At 41.1% G+C, this 15,686-nt stretch overlaps 1 protein-coding gene across 12 annotated transcripts in view; it reads right to left on the bottom strand.

The window, feature by feature from the left end:
* The window catches only part of tns1b (tensin 1b), a 237,720-nt gene that overhangs the window by 142,439 nt on the left and 79,595 nt on the right, over positions 1–15,686 (bottom strand). For all 12 annotated transcript variants that reach the window (XM_036004705.1, XM_036004706.1, XM_036004708.1 and 9 more), the window contains exon 3: positions 3,561–3,598. In XM_036004705.1, coding sequence (XP_035860598.1) covers positions 3,561–3,598 — 38 coding nt within the window. The remainder of the gene's footprint in view (positions 1–3,560; positions 3,599–15,686) is intronic.

The raw sequence follows: 15,686 nt of genomic DNA, 5'->3' as shown, positions 1-15,686 counted from the left end.
GCAAAAGCGGCGTGTTGTCTGCTGGCTTTTGCTCCTCTCTTTGTTTACTTCCGAGAGTTCCGTTGGAATTTTCCCGCTCGTTAATTCTGACCAATCAAAGAGCACTTTAGGAAATATAGTGTTTCCACACAGATTAGAAAGCAATTTGTGGTGCGCTGGGGGGGGGGAGAAGGGGATGCTGTCCTCCTCTCCTACTCTTTCTTCAATGCCTAACAAATCTATCTCTTTCTCTCCCAGTGTGTCTTTCTGCGTGAGCAGCACTGGTTGAAGCCTGAAAATATTGTAAACAAATTAATACCATAACTAATTACACTGGTCGGACTGTTGAGCTCTGTTTCAGACTGATACCTCTGGTTCAGGCTGGTCCTCATCCTCAACACGTGCCTTTTTCAGTCGCGGAAAATACTTTTCAATACTCATCTGGATTGAAGCAGCAAACATTCAGTGTCAGAGTAAAAAATGACATAATATTATTTATAATACGTTTATTTGATTCACAGCTGCTACATATAGTGTTTTGACCTCAACAACCCAACTGCATTTTACCGCAAACTTGTGACTAGTTAACTTTCTAAAGCGGGCGCAATCGCTTGTTTGCTAAGGGTCGGGTCGGGACTCCAACATTAACACACTGACAACATTGTATTCAGAATCTAAAATATTTTTTATAGGACTTTTTAATGTGTGATTGTGTAAAAGTGTTCACGAGATACCAACCTTTCGTGAACTTGTGAATTTCGCCAGCCGTCTTCTCTCGTTTTCATGGAGACAGACGCTGTGTGCACGGAGGGGAGGGGCTGTGTGTGTGTGTGTGTGTGTGTGTGTGTGTGTGTGTGTGTGTGTGTAGCCTGAGAGAGACGCAGAGACTGAGGAGAGCAGGGAAAGGAAATGCAGCTTAACGAACACACTGCGTGTTTTAAATAGTGTTAAAAAAAATAATAATAATAACGAAACGCAATATGTGGCGGCCGATGTTGATTGTGTGGCGCATCGCCACAAATTAGTCTATGTGTGGTAAACACTGAAATACGTTCAAAGACACATCTGGCCAACAATGACAATGTCACGTGACTTGTGTTGCTGCATGTTGGTTCGTTTCACCAACTCATCAACTGATTCAGACCAGAGCAAACAGTGTGCTGTGAAAAGGAACCAAAACGTCTGAAAAATGCTACAATATGTTATTTTTTTGCCCTTGGTCCAAACCAAATTAACCGAACTACAGATGTGAAAGCAAATGTGAAATTAGCGTGAGCAGACCAAGAGCTCTTAAGTAGTCTAAGGTTTTAGCTTTCATTAATGCAGCACAGTGAGAAAGTCCCAGACATCCTGCCACTGTGTTTTTTAGAAAGAGGTCAAGTTTGGGCAAAGGAAAAAGACGTGTAAAAGAAATGACAGGTCGGGTATTTGGCACAAAGGTACAAGAATTTGGGAAAAATCCCTCCTGTCTCAACTTCCAGGGCGATCTAATACTCTGGCTCTCTCCTGCCATCACCCAGTAGAGAAATCTTACTGACAAGATTTAAAGCATTTCTCACATCCAGCTGAGAGCAAACACACCTAAGGGTGGGGAACCGGACACACACACACACACACACACACACACACACACACACACACACACACACACACACACACACACACACACACACACACACACACAGGTCTGACCATTTGTTTGCAGTTGCCAGGTTAAATATGGGCCACATATTAGTCTTATCTCCAGACAGAGATTTATAGCTGTAGTGTGTACTCGCGATAACTGTCCCAGCTAAGAGTTATGATTGATCAGGAGTTTAGATTCCCAACATGTAAGGTCATATATGACTGACAGCACATAGGAAAGAGCTTTATCTGGGTTTTTAAAATAAATAATTCATTTAAAAAATGTAGCCGACGGTCTTGCAGGCCTGACTGAGTGCCGATAGCGATCAAGTTTGACCCTGTCGTGGTCACTCCCTTGTTTTTCATCTCAGGATTGTTAGCAAATTGCTTCCTGCCAAAGCTACGACATTTTCAGTTGAAATGTTTAGAAAAGGAAATGCTGCTGTGATTTCTGGAGATAGAAAGTTCCAGTTTTGTATATATAGACACTGGGAGTTAACTGGAGTTATGTCTCCTCCCACAAATGTGACCTGTGATTTCCTGAAATTCACATGTTATCAGCAAGTCTGTAGAGTTCACTTTCATACATCCCACTTTTTTTCTGAAAAACAGCTACATAGAGAACTGAGAGGGATGTTGTGAACACAAAGGAAAAAAATACATGTTGCAACCTGTGTTCTGGCAACATATTTATCCTCAATACATTCTACGAAATAGTCCAGATAGAGTTAAGGGGACCTTGTTTCTGAAAAAGAAATTTTGAATTATCAAAAGAAAACGAGACGGGACCGTCAGAGCCCACGCACGCACGCACGTAGATGTGCTGTTTAATGAAGGCACTGAGCCCAAACATGTGATTGGGCCAGCCCAATGTTAAAAACAAAACAAATAACAATGGGCCGATCTCCCTATTTTATGGGCCGGTCAAACAAAAGGGGAAAAAAAGACGGTTGTATCGACCCAAATGGCACATCGTTAACCCTAACCCAAAGTGCCCGGTCTGCCAGATGGCCAGTGCAGGCCTCCATTCATTAAATCTTCCAAATCTACTGGCTCTTTCGGTGCTAAAAGTTAAAATATTGCAATGCAAAGATAAATGAGAAAGGTGCATGGGCTGGGCTTATCATTTCCGCTACTTTGTTCTACTCGAGGCCTGGCCTGCATGGCTGGCCAAAGCCCCCACCTCGTACTTAGCGTGGCCTGTCTGCCCTGCACCCCTGGCATTTCCTGTGAGTAAAAGAGGGATTGGGGCAAAGCTGGCAAGTAGCACCCACTTCAATAATGGATACCAGATGAAGGTTGCATATATACATATACATGTACATATGTACTGTATATGTGTTCAGGTGCGCATGTGTGCAAATCCTCCTGTAAAGCTCTCATGGCACTTTTACACACACACACAACCCTCCCTCTTTAACAACCCTGCAGGAACTTCAGCTGAATCCGTTTTCCCTCCCATTTTCTTCTGTGTGCTCTTTGCCTTTGGAAAACAAGATGAATCAACAGACGGCTCCATCCAGAGGTCTTTTATTTTTAGACGCAGGGCGATCTCCAAGACGCAACAGTTTATCCAATATAAACACATTCTGGTACAAAGAGCACTTGTTTAGACATTCTTAACATTTTGTGCAACATAAAGTCCCCAAACTCCACCTACATCAACATCTGCATGTATATACACTCACACTCACACTCACACACACAGACACACAGGCTCCACCTAAACCATTATATTTCCTCCTGATAAGCTCAAATAGATTTTAAAGGGAAAGTTCTGATTCTTTAGGAGCCTTTTTCAGGTTCTTCTCCATGTGGAAAGCAACGCACATCTGATGCATAAACCCATAAGAAAATCTGCAAATACCTTTGATACATCACTTTTTTTTAAATCCTTTTTGTGTCTATGGGTGTGATTATTATTTTTTTATTTAAACAAATTGTTTAACTCTTACCTTGACTTCACATTTCTTGTGGCAGGCTATTCGGCACACTAGAGAAAACAGAAAAGGAGAGAGTTAACTTCACACTTCATAAAAATCTCCCAAACATGGTGAACGAATCCAAACACTGTGGTCCAGCATGAATCATGACATTGAGTAGTTGTCAAGGAGGTACAAAAAAGCAAGAGGTTCATTCAAATTCCACAAAGTGTTTGTTCTGTGGTCAAAGTCAAATATCATCTGCTGTTGGCAGGCTCAAACCTCCCAATGTTAGCTATGTGTTTTTTGCACACTGGCTCCCTATCAAAGAGAGTCGGATACGCTTTAAAAGATCTGACGTGTGTGTTGTTTGGTTGAATTCACTTTTCTTTTTCAACTTTTTTTATTTAAATTTTAACAATAACTGACATACAACGTGGGTCAACATGGACAAAGCATAGTTAAAACAGTATGTCACTTCCCCTCAAGTCCCCTACCCACCCACAAACCGAACCAGTTCAGGTCCAAAACAGACGGGGACAAACAACACAGACCCATGCACACTGACAAACACACACCAGTAAGGACACACAACATCCAAAAGATAAAAGTAAAAAAGGTAGACAAATTAAAAGAGATAGAGAGGAAAGAAAACAAAAACAAAAAGTTTGTGTGTAGGGGGGGGCGGGAAATCTTCCAGTTTGAGCAAGATCAGTCTCCGAGCTAGCAGAGATGTAAACGCCAGGGCCCGCCTCAGTGCAACAGGGAGGTCAGTGTCTGGGGAAATGCCAAAAATGGCTGACAAAGGGTTAGGGGGGATAATGTGCTCATAGGCTCTGCTCATGGTGTCAAAAATGCTCATCCAAAAAGTTGTTAATTTAGGGCAAGACCAGAACATATGAGTGTGGTTGGCAGGGGACGTTACACCTGTTACAGGCGTCCCGGACAGTGGAGTATATTTTAGACATCTTTGCATTTGTGTAGTGGACTTTATGAAGGACCTTGCATTGGATTAGGCCATGACGAGCACATATGGAGGATGAGTGAACCATAGCCAGAGCAAGGTCCCATTGTTGGTCCGTAACAGTCATGTTTGGTTGAATTCACTTTAAGATTCTGATCAGCAGAGTACCTTTGCGTGGAACATGTAACATATGATAGTAAAATCAATGAAAACATGTGGGTCTTTCTCCTGAAACTGCTCCGATGAATGACAACAAGAGTCAACATTTTCTATTCCCCACACCAGAACAGATGTTCTGGAGTGATGCTTATCAAGACAATATAGACAAAACTCAACAGCACAAAATAGAGAAACCATTACGTCCCTCCCAGTGAGAGCACAGCACATTGTCTTCCAGACTAAACAACTTTCAATACAGTGAATAATTCATGATATTTCGCCTCTCGCTTACGCACATATACAATGGTCGACCTTCAACCTTTTGATTCCTACTCCCTGTCACCCGAAATGGCCCATTTGTGTGACGTCCTGTTTTGTTCTTTATACCCCCAATGTAGCACAAGTAGACTTTATATTTCATGTTTTCCTTCAGATTGTTTATAGATCTCGACGTTTCCTAGCGCACCTGACGGCAGCTTCTTTAATGGGGAAAGCGACTGTGCTTTGTTGTTGCAGGAAACATCCAGGTATTACACTTACTCCCGGGCAGTTCAGTGCTTGAGTTTCATTTTTTACCCTCATAGTGTTTTAAAACATTCTGGTGGCAGCAATAGAGGCAGTGATGTTTCCTGTTTCCTGTACGGGATTCTCACACCGCCTCAAACAATAGCTCAAAACACACCGACAAGTCTGATCTCCGGTTACATGATTGGCCACCGCAGCGTGACGTCTGGTTGCGTTTCTCCAAAAGTTGAGTTGATCTCAACTTTTTCGCCGCAGGCTGCTGCATTTTGTTCCTAAACGCACTACCCCCATTCAAAATAAATGGGAGGAACTGTTTTTTCCCTGGACGGTCTGACTGCTGACTCAGGCATTGTTAATGTGCAGGCTTAGGCTTAAAGGAATAACATGTCCAGAGTTTTAGAAATAATGGAACAGTTTCACTGACTCAGCTCCTGAATAATATGAGGTAAAAATCTTAAATTTCAATTTTACATTCTGTGGAATTGTGATGCGTTGGCCGCTTTGTGCAGTAATTTGAGCTTAATGCTAACATCAGCATGCTAACATGCATGCAATAAAAAATATAACTTTTGCTACAAATTAGTCTGATTGGAATGTCAAACCAAATTTTATGTCAATCCAACGATAGTTGTGACGTTACACTCAAAAATGTGAAAAATACCGGTGGCGCTACATGAACATTTAGGGGCTCACTAAAGTTCGACACGTCCTGTAGGAACCATATAGGCCTACTGTATGTCTAAACCAGAAATTGTTTTTAAAAAAAGAAAGAAATTGTGCCAAACTGCTAGTAGAAGAACAGATACTTGACTGGAAAATGTTAACCTCTGGCCTGTTGGTGGCGCTAGATGGAAAGTCAGGGGATCGATGGGTACCTACAATATCTGTACCAAATCTGTACCAAATCACAGCAATTTATCCAATATTTATTGAAAAATTCCATTCTGGACTAAAGTGGTGGTCTGACCAATCAACCAACAACACACTGATGCTGCATAATACCACCTTTTAAGATGCAATAGCAAACACATTAGCAAGCAGTTTCCTATTTAGACATCTAGCAAATACAAATACAAGTTTCTGGCCACCTGGGGAATGTATGTATATATATATATATATATATATATATATATATATATACTGTATATGTCCAATAGTCGCTCACCTTTTAGCTTTGTTTTAGACTTCACTAACTTCTGAGTAAAATATCTGGCTCTTTAGCTGCTAAATGCTTTACAATGTTCACCAGCTAGTTGGTAACTTTTAGTAAAGTTTGGTGCCAGGCAGTTAGTATGCAGTGGGTTTATCAAAGCTTTTTTGCTCAAGACCATCTATACCAGCTATAAGATGCTGCAAAGCTCTGTGGAAGTGAGGGGAACTGCAGTTGGATAATAATTGTCTGTGGGTTCGTCACTACGACCGACCCCGTCACATACAAGTAGTTATAAAATCCATTATTAATATAAAAATATTGCTTATAGCCACTTCAAAGATGAATACATTTGAAAAAAAAAAGGTCTCAGTGTATTGACAGAAGGCCATGTTATGTGGAAGTCAGAGATCAATAGTACAATCAAGCGAGATAAAAGACATTGTTCTATGATTCTATGATTGTATTTTAACACATTTTCTGCAGCCATGCTTCAGAACCCAGAGCCCTCTCTCTGGACTCCCACTGGGTCTACAAATAAGGGTCAATGGGGGAGAGCACCTGGACCAGAGGCTCATAAATTGTTAGAGCCCCTCGAAGGACAGAGAGTCAAAACACAGCTCAGTGTGCCAAGGCATAAGCTTTCAAATAAAGGAGAAGACTGTATGCTTTTACTGGAACACCCTACACCTTATGTAATGAGTTATTCTTCCTGTCTCCAGGAACATTTTTCAAAGCAAGTGTAATATCTATTGTGATTGGCTGTTAAGACATTGATATGAACTTGGGAGGTGGCCAGTCCTCCAAGACATTGTGTGATTGTGGCGATCCTGTCTATGTTATACTCTGTTATGTCCTATTTTTTCTGAACCCCTAACCCCCTGTTATCTTTGTTGCCTCAGATATACACCGTGCGTACGTCCATTAATCACACAATATAATTCTCAAACACAGTCCTTTGTTCTTAAAATGTGCTGGAGTGTGTATTATGATGAATCCATCCACTTAGGCATGATTATTTACAAAGTCAATGGAAAGCCGCAATTAGACACAAATTGGCCCGGGGAAGACACGTCCACGTGAGTTGAAAATGTTTCAACCTGAGCAGAAAAAAAATCATGCCTATCCTGGGGCTTTTAATGAATGTGCTTTATAAACGTAAACGGGAGAGAGAGGCTGAGCAAATACACTGTCATGCTTTCCTCAGTGCTTTCATTGGGCTGATATCTGAATAAATATTTCAATAGAATTTTACAAAAAGACATTTTGGCACTTATATTTCGTTTTCTATGACTGACTTCTTGGTGCAACATGTTTCAATGAAAGGAGTGCACAACCTGGACCAGAACTCATGCGCAGACTAGCGTTGAGGTGCACAAGCTAGCAACAATGCTAACCTTAATGTTTATGACAAATCCATAAACTTTTTTTTTTTTACAATTAATATGTGAATTATATCTTATCATACATAGAAGGCAAGAGTTGAGGCTCCCAGACATCAGACTGACTGGTCGGATGAGTTTATTAGGTTAGCTAAACCATTATGAACACTTTTTACATTCGCCTTTGTCTGTCTGTCAGCAGGATTACCGAAGAACTACTGGCCAGATTTTCATGAAACTTGGTGGAAGTGTGTACCATGGGCCGAGCAGGAACCCATTACAATTTGGAGCGAATCCAAAGTACTAGGCGGCTACACAAATCATTTTACACTTTGTAAACATTGCAAGATAGGGCAGCTGACCTCGGCGGAGGTCTGCACTCTCCGAGTGCCCTTCTAGTTTATGGACTTGGTCTGTGTTTTGACCTTTTGACCTTTTAATATGGCTAACTAATCTTTTTTTTTTTTTCAAATCACGTCTTTGCAACTTCATAGCTTCTTGTAAACCTTGGTTCTGGTTCAAAGGTTAAGTGTTCAGAGCAGCTTGGGGTCAACCAACAGCTACAGGGCCTTGGATCTTATCCAGCAGACATTTATTTCTTTTTCTTTTCTTTCTTTCCACAGAAACAGCATCATCATGCATTCCTTCATTTTATGGAGACTTGTATTTAGGTAACCCACAGACATGCTTTACTTGACATGTCACTAGTAAAACGGTTCATTTGTTGATCTAGATACATACATACGTACGTACATAAGACTTATATTTCATTAAACTGGTAGACAAAAGAGTGCAGACATATACTGAAACTGGGAAAAGTGAGAAGCTACCTCTTTAGAGCCAAATGTGTAATTACATCATGGTGCAGTTAGTTTCTATTTCGGCACACGCAAGACTATATTTGCACTTGGGGGGGTAACATTTGAAAGTCAGTTTGACTTCTTAATTAGAGGCCTTCAAATGTGGGTGGCACCGTGAAGTCCTACCGGGATACACATTTCCAAGTCTTCCAAAAGTACTTGAGTTCCCAGGGTTAAACTGAATGGAGTTCTACACAACATGACCCACACAGTGTGTCCCAGGGCACAGATTGGGTCCAGACTTTGACAAACATAATGAAACACGTTACATTATACTCGGATTGGAACAACATACTCTGAATGAGGTTAGCATTTCACATTTCTAATCAAATGTTGAATATACCAAGGCTCCAAAGCATTTTCTGAACCCACAAAGAAGGCATATAACATTTCCATTGCGGCTGCAACCATTATTTTCCATCTACATTTTTAATATTTTTTTTCATCATGTTTTTGGGATTAATCAAATAGCTGATTATTAATGAGTCTATAAAATGTCACAAAATGGTGAAAAATGACCATCACAATTTCCAAGAGCCCATGGTAACGTCTTCAAAAGCTTGTTTTGTCGGACGTCGTTCCGAACCCAAAGGCATTCCATTGGCATTGATATAAAACTAAGAAACCAGCTAAATCTTAAATTTGACTGACAGGAACCAGCCATATTTGGCATTTCTACTTGATGAATATATTATTACTGATTATCAAAATGTTCAACAAACTAACTGTCTTGGCACTACTTCCACCTATGATGAAAATGTAAAAATAACTAAAACTAAAGAGTTTTTTTAGATTTTAAAAAGGTTTTTAAAAAACGTCTTTGCGAAGTGAAGTCCTGATGGGGTGGTCCCATGTGCGGGAGCATTTTCCAACACTTGTATAACTTTTCTATTAAGACACGAGAGTGAACGCACACTGGGGCCTGCACAAAATATTTTTCATTAGATGTGACATAAGTCATATGGAATGCTCTCGCAGATGTGACATTCAAACGCTGTTTGCTTGATAAGCATGGAAGCCATGTGCCTGTCCATCGGGACAGTGTCCAGCCCTGTTCCCAGCACGTGAAGCCCCAGTAAACAACACTCCTGGGGCCACATGGGAAGAATCAGGACTTCCATATTGGGTGTGAAAGCGCCGAGCCCAGAGAACTTGAGTTAGGCTTTACCTTGTTAGGAAGTTAGAGCTTTGGAGAATAAACAGAGCAGAAATGTTCCTGGTGGAGGGAAGGAAGAAAGGAGGGGGGCGAAGCAGAGCAGTGACGAGGAGGAACGGAAGAAGAGGAGAGAAAAGGAGATGCCAGAAAGAAGAGAAGATGTTGGAGAAAAAAAACGGAAAGGATGAATAATAGAGTGGGGGTGCAACAAGTGCTCACATCAATCATTAGGCAAATGAGAGGACAGCAGGGATGGGAGGTGGTCAAAATGACTAGATGATGAGTAGTGTGGAACACGAGTTGCTATCTGACTCTGCGTCTGTGGTATGCTATACAACATTGGAGGGAGGGACGAAGGGGGAGAACGATAGAGGTGGGGGTGTGTGTGTGTGACTGAGGCTGGGTGATTTCCTTCCCCTGGTCCCTTGGAATGAGCGTATACTCCCACAGGGCTGGGCTGAACCCCCTTATAACACTGAACACAATCAGAGGGCAGGGCTGGAGAATTTCCTCTTCCTCCCCCCTCACTCTCACTAACTCATGCACAATCACAGACACGTGAGCACCAACACGTGTAACACAGTGTACTAACATACACAGTACGTCACTCCTGTGTACAGACACACACTAACTCGTTCTTTCTCCTACCTAATGTGCGATGAAGTGGAAATACATAAAAGGGATACATATTGAGTCCAGATGGTGCTCATGGTAAACTAAAACAACTACCAGCAAAGGCCAAAATCCATTTTTTATTATATTTTAAAATATTAATGTTTCTTTTCCAAAATCCTCTTCCTTAAATAACTTACATAGGTTTGATGCTACTTGCTAAAAACAGATCCAGCTTCCATGGGTTTACTTCCTACTTATTTCTTGCATTTGATGACAGTAATTAAAATCCATTTACAGGTTGTGATGCCTAAATTGTTCACAACACACAAGCCAGTGTGTTTCTATATACAGTATGTTATACCTGAACACATTCTAAAGCTTTTATGTTGGCCATTATCATTCTCTACACTTGCTCTTTTTTTCCTTCTTTTATTCACAGGCTCATACAGCACTGTCACTATCTTAGCTACATATGCACGGAAAATAGTTATAACAAATGGTTATTTTCTGGATAAACTGGGCTACTCAAAATCATGTTGTAACTCAGTGGCACTACACATGTTCTAGGTCTAGGACAGTTTTTATAGAGAAAACTAAGAAAGACATGCAATAATTGGAAATAATTGTATATAAATAGAGGAGAGCATGTGTGTGGACCATGTGGATGAATATATTTCAAGATTTTCCCACAAGGGTTCCCATCATGGTTTGAGTGATATAAACAGGAAGTACAGTTTAATGTTGCCATGGAGACCGTGAGTTAGCCATGAGCCCTGTTTGTTTTTAGCCTGTACAGTATTTCCTGACATTTTGTTGAACCTGTACCATGGAAAGCCATGCTGCTTTAGCAACTAGCTCTTCCTGTTTGCATGATGATATGTCCTATCATGCACATTTTCAGGTTCATACTTATATTTTGGGCTTGTACTATAACATGTTTACATGCTTTAATGTTCAAAAAACACATTCTTTTTCTCATTCTGAATATACCTGTATTTACCCATCTGTCTGAAATGCTTTACATTTTTTATTTTTTTTTATGAACTTTTTGTCATTGCAGTCGGGGAATGACTGTAACGGCACAAAAACAGCTGAAAAATAAGTTTTACATTCCATGTGCTTAAGCTCTCTCTAACACTCTGTTGTGTCTTTCTCTGCGCCCACTGCAGTATTAAAGTTAGTAATTATTGACACTTAGTCATCATCACTATCCATCATTGGACTTACACAGGGGTGTCATCATTCAGCCCACACATTTTTCCCAACTAAAATCCCTGCCAGTGTTGGGTTTCTGCGGGTGAAGCCCCACCTTCATCCAGCTGCGGAGGCTTTCCTAACATGGGAGATTCCCAACACATCGCAGGACAGCAGGATAAAGCCTGAGCGAGAGTTCCCATGGAACCGTTCTGTGATCTCTGGCATTTGTTTGCTTCAACCTGACAAAACACAACTTCTGTTTGTTTACTGTTCTGTCTTTTTTTGTGTCACTGTGGGTATTATTCTGACATTGTTTTGTTGAAACAGCTGTTTCCATTGATCGAAGCTGCAGCTACCAAAAACACAGCAAATTAAGCCCGGCAAATGTGGATAACACAATATGCACAAGTTCGGCTTTGAGCTGAACATTTTGGAAACGCAAACTAAACAGTAAGTCTGCAGCAGATGAGGTTGAACAGACGGATAAAGGTATTCGGTGAGAGACAAAGGGCTCTGCTGCCTCCCGGTGGCTGGAACACGAGCTACAGGCGTGATATGGGAGCAGCTTGGATTTGAAATAAACTTTAAAATTCAAGAAATAACTTTATGTTAAACTGCATGCAAAAGAGTCTGTATATGAAAATATTGGGAGGGATGAAGAGAATATTGTATTTTACTGTTTAAAGTAGAATTCTGAAAACAATCACAGGGTAGATTGCAGAATTAATTTAAAATAAATGCTATTTTTATGATTGCTGTACAAATAAAGAGCAACAAATGCAAACACATAAAAACACAGCTGTGAGATTTGAAGAGGGATGGACGCCTTAATTTGCCTTGGACATACACACGTTGAGCTGAACAATAAATCAACTTCAATTCAATATGTAGCTAAGTCCGTGGGGACTTGGCTCGGGAACTGAACAGTAACCAGTTCAAGTCCTGCATGGACCAAATATAGAGTTTGGACTGGTAGCTGGAAAGGTGCCAGTTCACCTCCTGCACACTGCCAAGGTGCCCTTGAGCAAGGCACCGAACCCCTATGGACCTTTTTCACAGCAGACATACACACCCACACACACACACACACACACACACACACACACCATAGGACATATAGACATATAGACATGCAGTTGGAGAGATGTCAGAGCGAGGGGACTGTCTATGTAGTCAGGCGCCCCCTGAGCTCCATCAAGTGTCCCAGTGAGTTATTTCAGTGAGTCAGCATGCACAATACCAGGACCTCTCCTAAGTGGAATGCAGCCATCATTAATGGTTTTGAATACACCTGTGCTTTTCCTACTATGACATGTCAACATGTCTGTCGTGAAAAAGGTCTATCAGCTCAGGGGGCGCCTGACTACATAGACAGTCCCCTCGCTCTGACATCTCTCCAACTGCATGTCTATATGTCTATAGGTCCTATGGTGAGTGTGTGTGTGTGTGTGTGTGTGTGTGTGTGTGTGTGTGCACGTGCGTGTGTAAATAAAATAGAGGGAAAACATTTTAATTTCCCCCTGGGGATTAATGAGGTAATTCTTCTTCTTCTTCTTCTTCTTCTTCTCCAGGCCCTCTAGTAAACTAAACTAGTCCAGTTGCAATGATTCAACTCATCCAACAGGTGGCCCCCTAACTGCATGAACTGCTCTGGAGCTGCCAATGTGGGGACTTACTGCAAGTCACATTATTTGTGACACAGATGTGCAAAATGCAGGCAGATACTGTGTCAGCAGGCATGAAGTAAAAGCTGAATACACTACAAATAGGCACAAACATGTTTTCCAATCAATCTGAGCCTTTGTCCTATGGCAGGGTTGTCTGCTCCGTTTAGTAGATTAGAATAATGATATTAGACTGGGAGACAGTCAGTCACTATCCACCATCCACAGAAAACCAATAGTCATCTTCATCCATCTCAGATTAATTTATTGTCATAGTTCCTTGTGTACTTACACACATATCTGGTCCACTTATTATACTAATGACAGTGTGTGTGTGTGTGTGTGTGTGTGTGTGTTCTTGTTTAACTATATTCGTGGAGTCCAAAAACTGGGAATACAGTATACTTGTGGGCTTTGTGTATAGCTTTGTGGGGCCAAAATGCTGGACCCCACAAGTTTAAAGGGCTGTTTGAGGGTTAAAACTTGGTTTTAGGATTAGGGTTAGAATTAGGTTATGGTTAGGGTGAGGGTAAGGGTTAACGTTAGGCATTTAGTTGTGATGGTTAAGGTTAGGGTAAGGGGCTAGGGAATGCATTATGTCAATGACGGGTCGCCACAAAGATAGTGAGACGCACTTTGTGTGTGTGTGTGTGTGTGTGTGTGTGATATGAACTGTAGTAACACAATATTTTCACAACTTAGGAACACCAATGCATGATACTAAAGCACTTCTGCGTGTGTGTTTGTGTTATTAACCTCATTCAGATATGCAGCATGCCAGCTGTATGAGCTCAGCAGTCAAGAACAGAGTTTTGATAACCTTCACTCTCCCTCACACACACTACACACACACACACACACACACACACACACACACACACACACACACACACAAACACCTGCTACTGTGGTTTGAAGATCTGTGTTTACAGTGGATCCTCAGGGGACGGCAACAGAACAGAACAAGGACAATCCAGTTGCACATGAGCTCCACCCTTTTCTAAAAGTTTTCCACTTTGATGTGAACCAGTTTGATGTTCTTTCTTAGAGCAACAATGGCCTTGTATGATGCCTTTTTTATACAAAAGTGAAACACAGCAGCTGTGAGAAGTAGAAGAAAACTAGATTCCACTTTTTGTCTTTTGATTCAGTTCTGTGGACAAACTCAAATTATAAACAAAGACATAAGGTGTCCTCATAAACTATGACAAATATGAATCATCTGTAGCCAAATCCTCATTCTGTGTACCTTTTAAGGGAACAACAGCGCTCTGTGGACCTTCCCCCGCACACACACCAGCCATTTAGCCTGAACTGCATTACAGTGAATGGATATAAAAGCAAGTTCCTGCCCTCAGGGCCAGTTCTCCAAGAGTGCCCTTCCTTTTATTTTTTTCACTGGAAAACTGCGGTCCTGACCTGCGTCAACATGCTATTGTCAAAGTAACTAACCCCTTGTATCCTGGCAACCGCTACAGAGAGAGGAAGTCCAAGTGCTTGTGTCATTAGGAGAGCATGTGAGTGGAGACTGTGTTAGTAAACAGCAGCAGCAGGGAGCGGCTGGATCCCACTCATAAATCATCGAAGCATCTGTCTATATCATAGATTTAATTAGTGATGGGAATTACGGCTCTTTGAAGGGATCTGGCTCCGTTCCTTCCGAGAGCCACTCGTCCTCTTTTCTTTCTTTTTTAAGGGGCGGGGTGTTACTAGGTTTACTGTATCAGCAAAATAATCACTAGGGTAATGATATGATTATGATAATGACAGGGCAAGATCTGGATCACATTCAAACTTAGACATCCCGCCAATAGGATTTCATTTAGCAGCACTACATAACTCATATTGCCAGACCTAATAAGTCAGACTAATTAAGCATGTTTTGACCTATGATTGGTAGAATTCGGTCGAGACCCGGCTCCCATCATTTACTTACAACACATTACTAATGTTATTGTTGAATGTCTGTAGTATTTTAGTGCGTCATATAGAAGCTTATGGAATTATTTGAGATGTAAACCCATATTTTCTCAGCTGCTACAGCAGTCACATGGCTAAAACAAATACTTTGACATTTTTGGACATAGGCTGATTTACAGTACTTTCTGGCGGAGAGTCAGATTGGAAAATTCACACAACCTATATCTATCCCTTGAATATAAGGTTGCTGGTTAGCTTCACTTAGCACAACACTGGAAACAGCTAGCCTGGCTCTGTCTGAATGTCAATAAAACGAAATAAAAAAATACACCTACCAGCACCTCTAAAGCTCACTGATAACATGTAATGGTTACATCTTCTTGTTTAATCTATATTAATAATACTAATACTACAAATACTAATACTAACCCTTGTAAAATGGCATATTGTCATTTGTTACCAGCTGCTGGCTGTAGATTTATACTGTATTGAAGGGACAGATATGAGCATATTGTCAAATATTATCAATCTGGGGAGGGAAATGGGAATTTAATGAATCAGGAGTCA

Source organism: Sander lucioperca, chromosome 8 (assembly GCF_008315115.2).
Source record: "Sander lucioperca isolate FBNREF2018 chromosome 8, SLUC_FBN_1.2, whole genome shotgun sequence".
In the NCBI taxonomy this organism is placed as follows: Eukaryota; Metazoa; Chordata; class Actinopteri; order Perciformes; family Percidae; genus Sander; species Sander lucioperca.
This window is presented reverse-complemented; position numbering and strand designations above follow the sequence as displayed.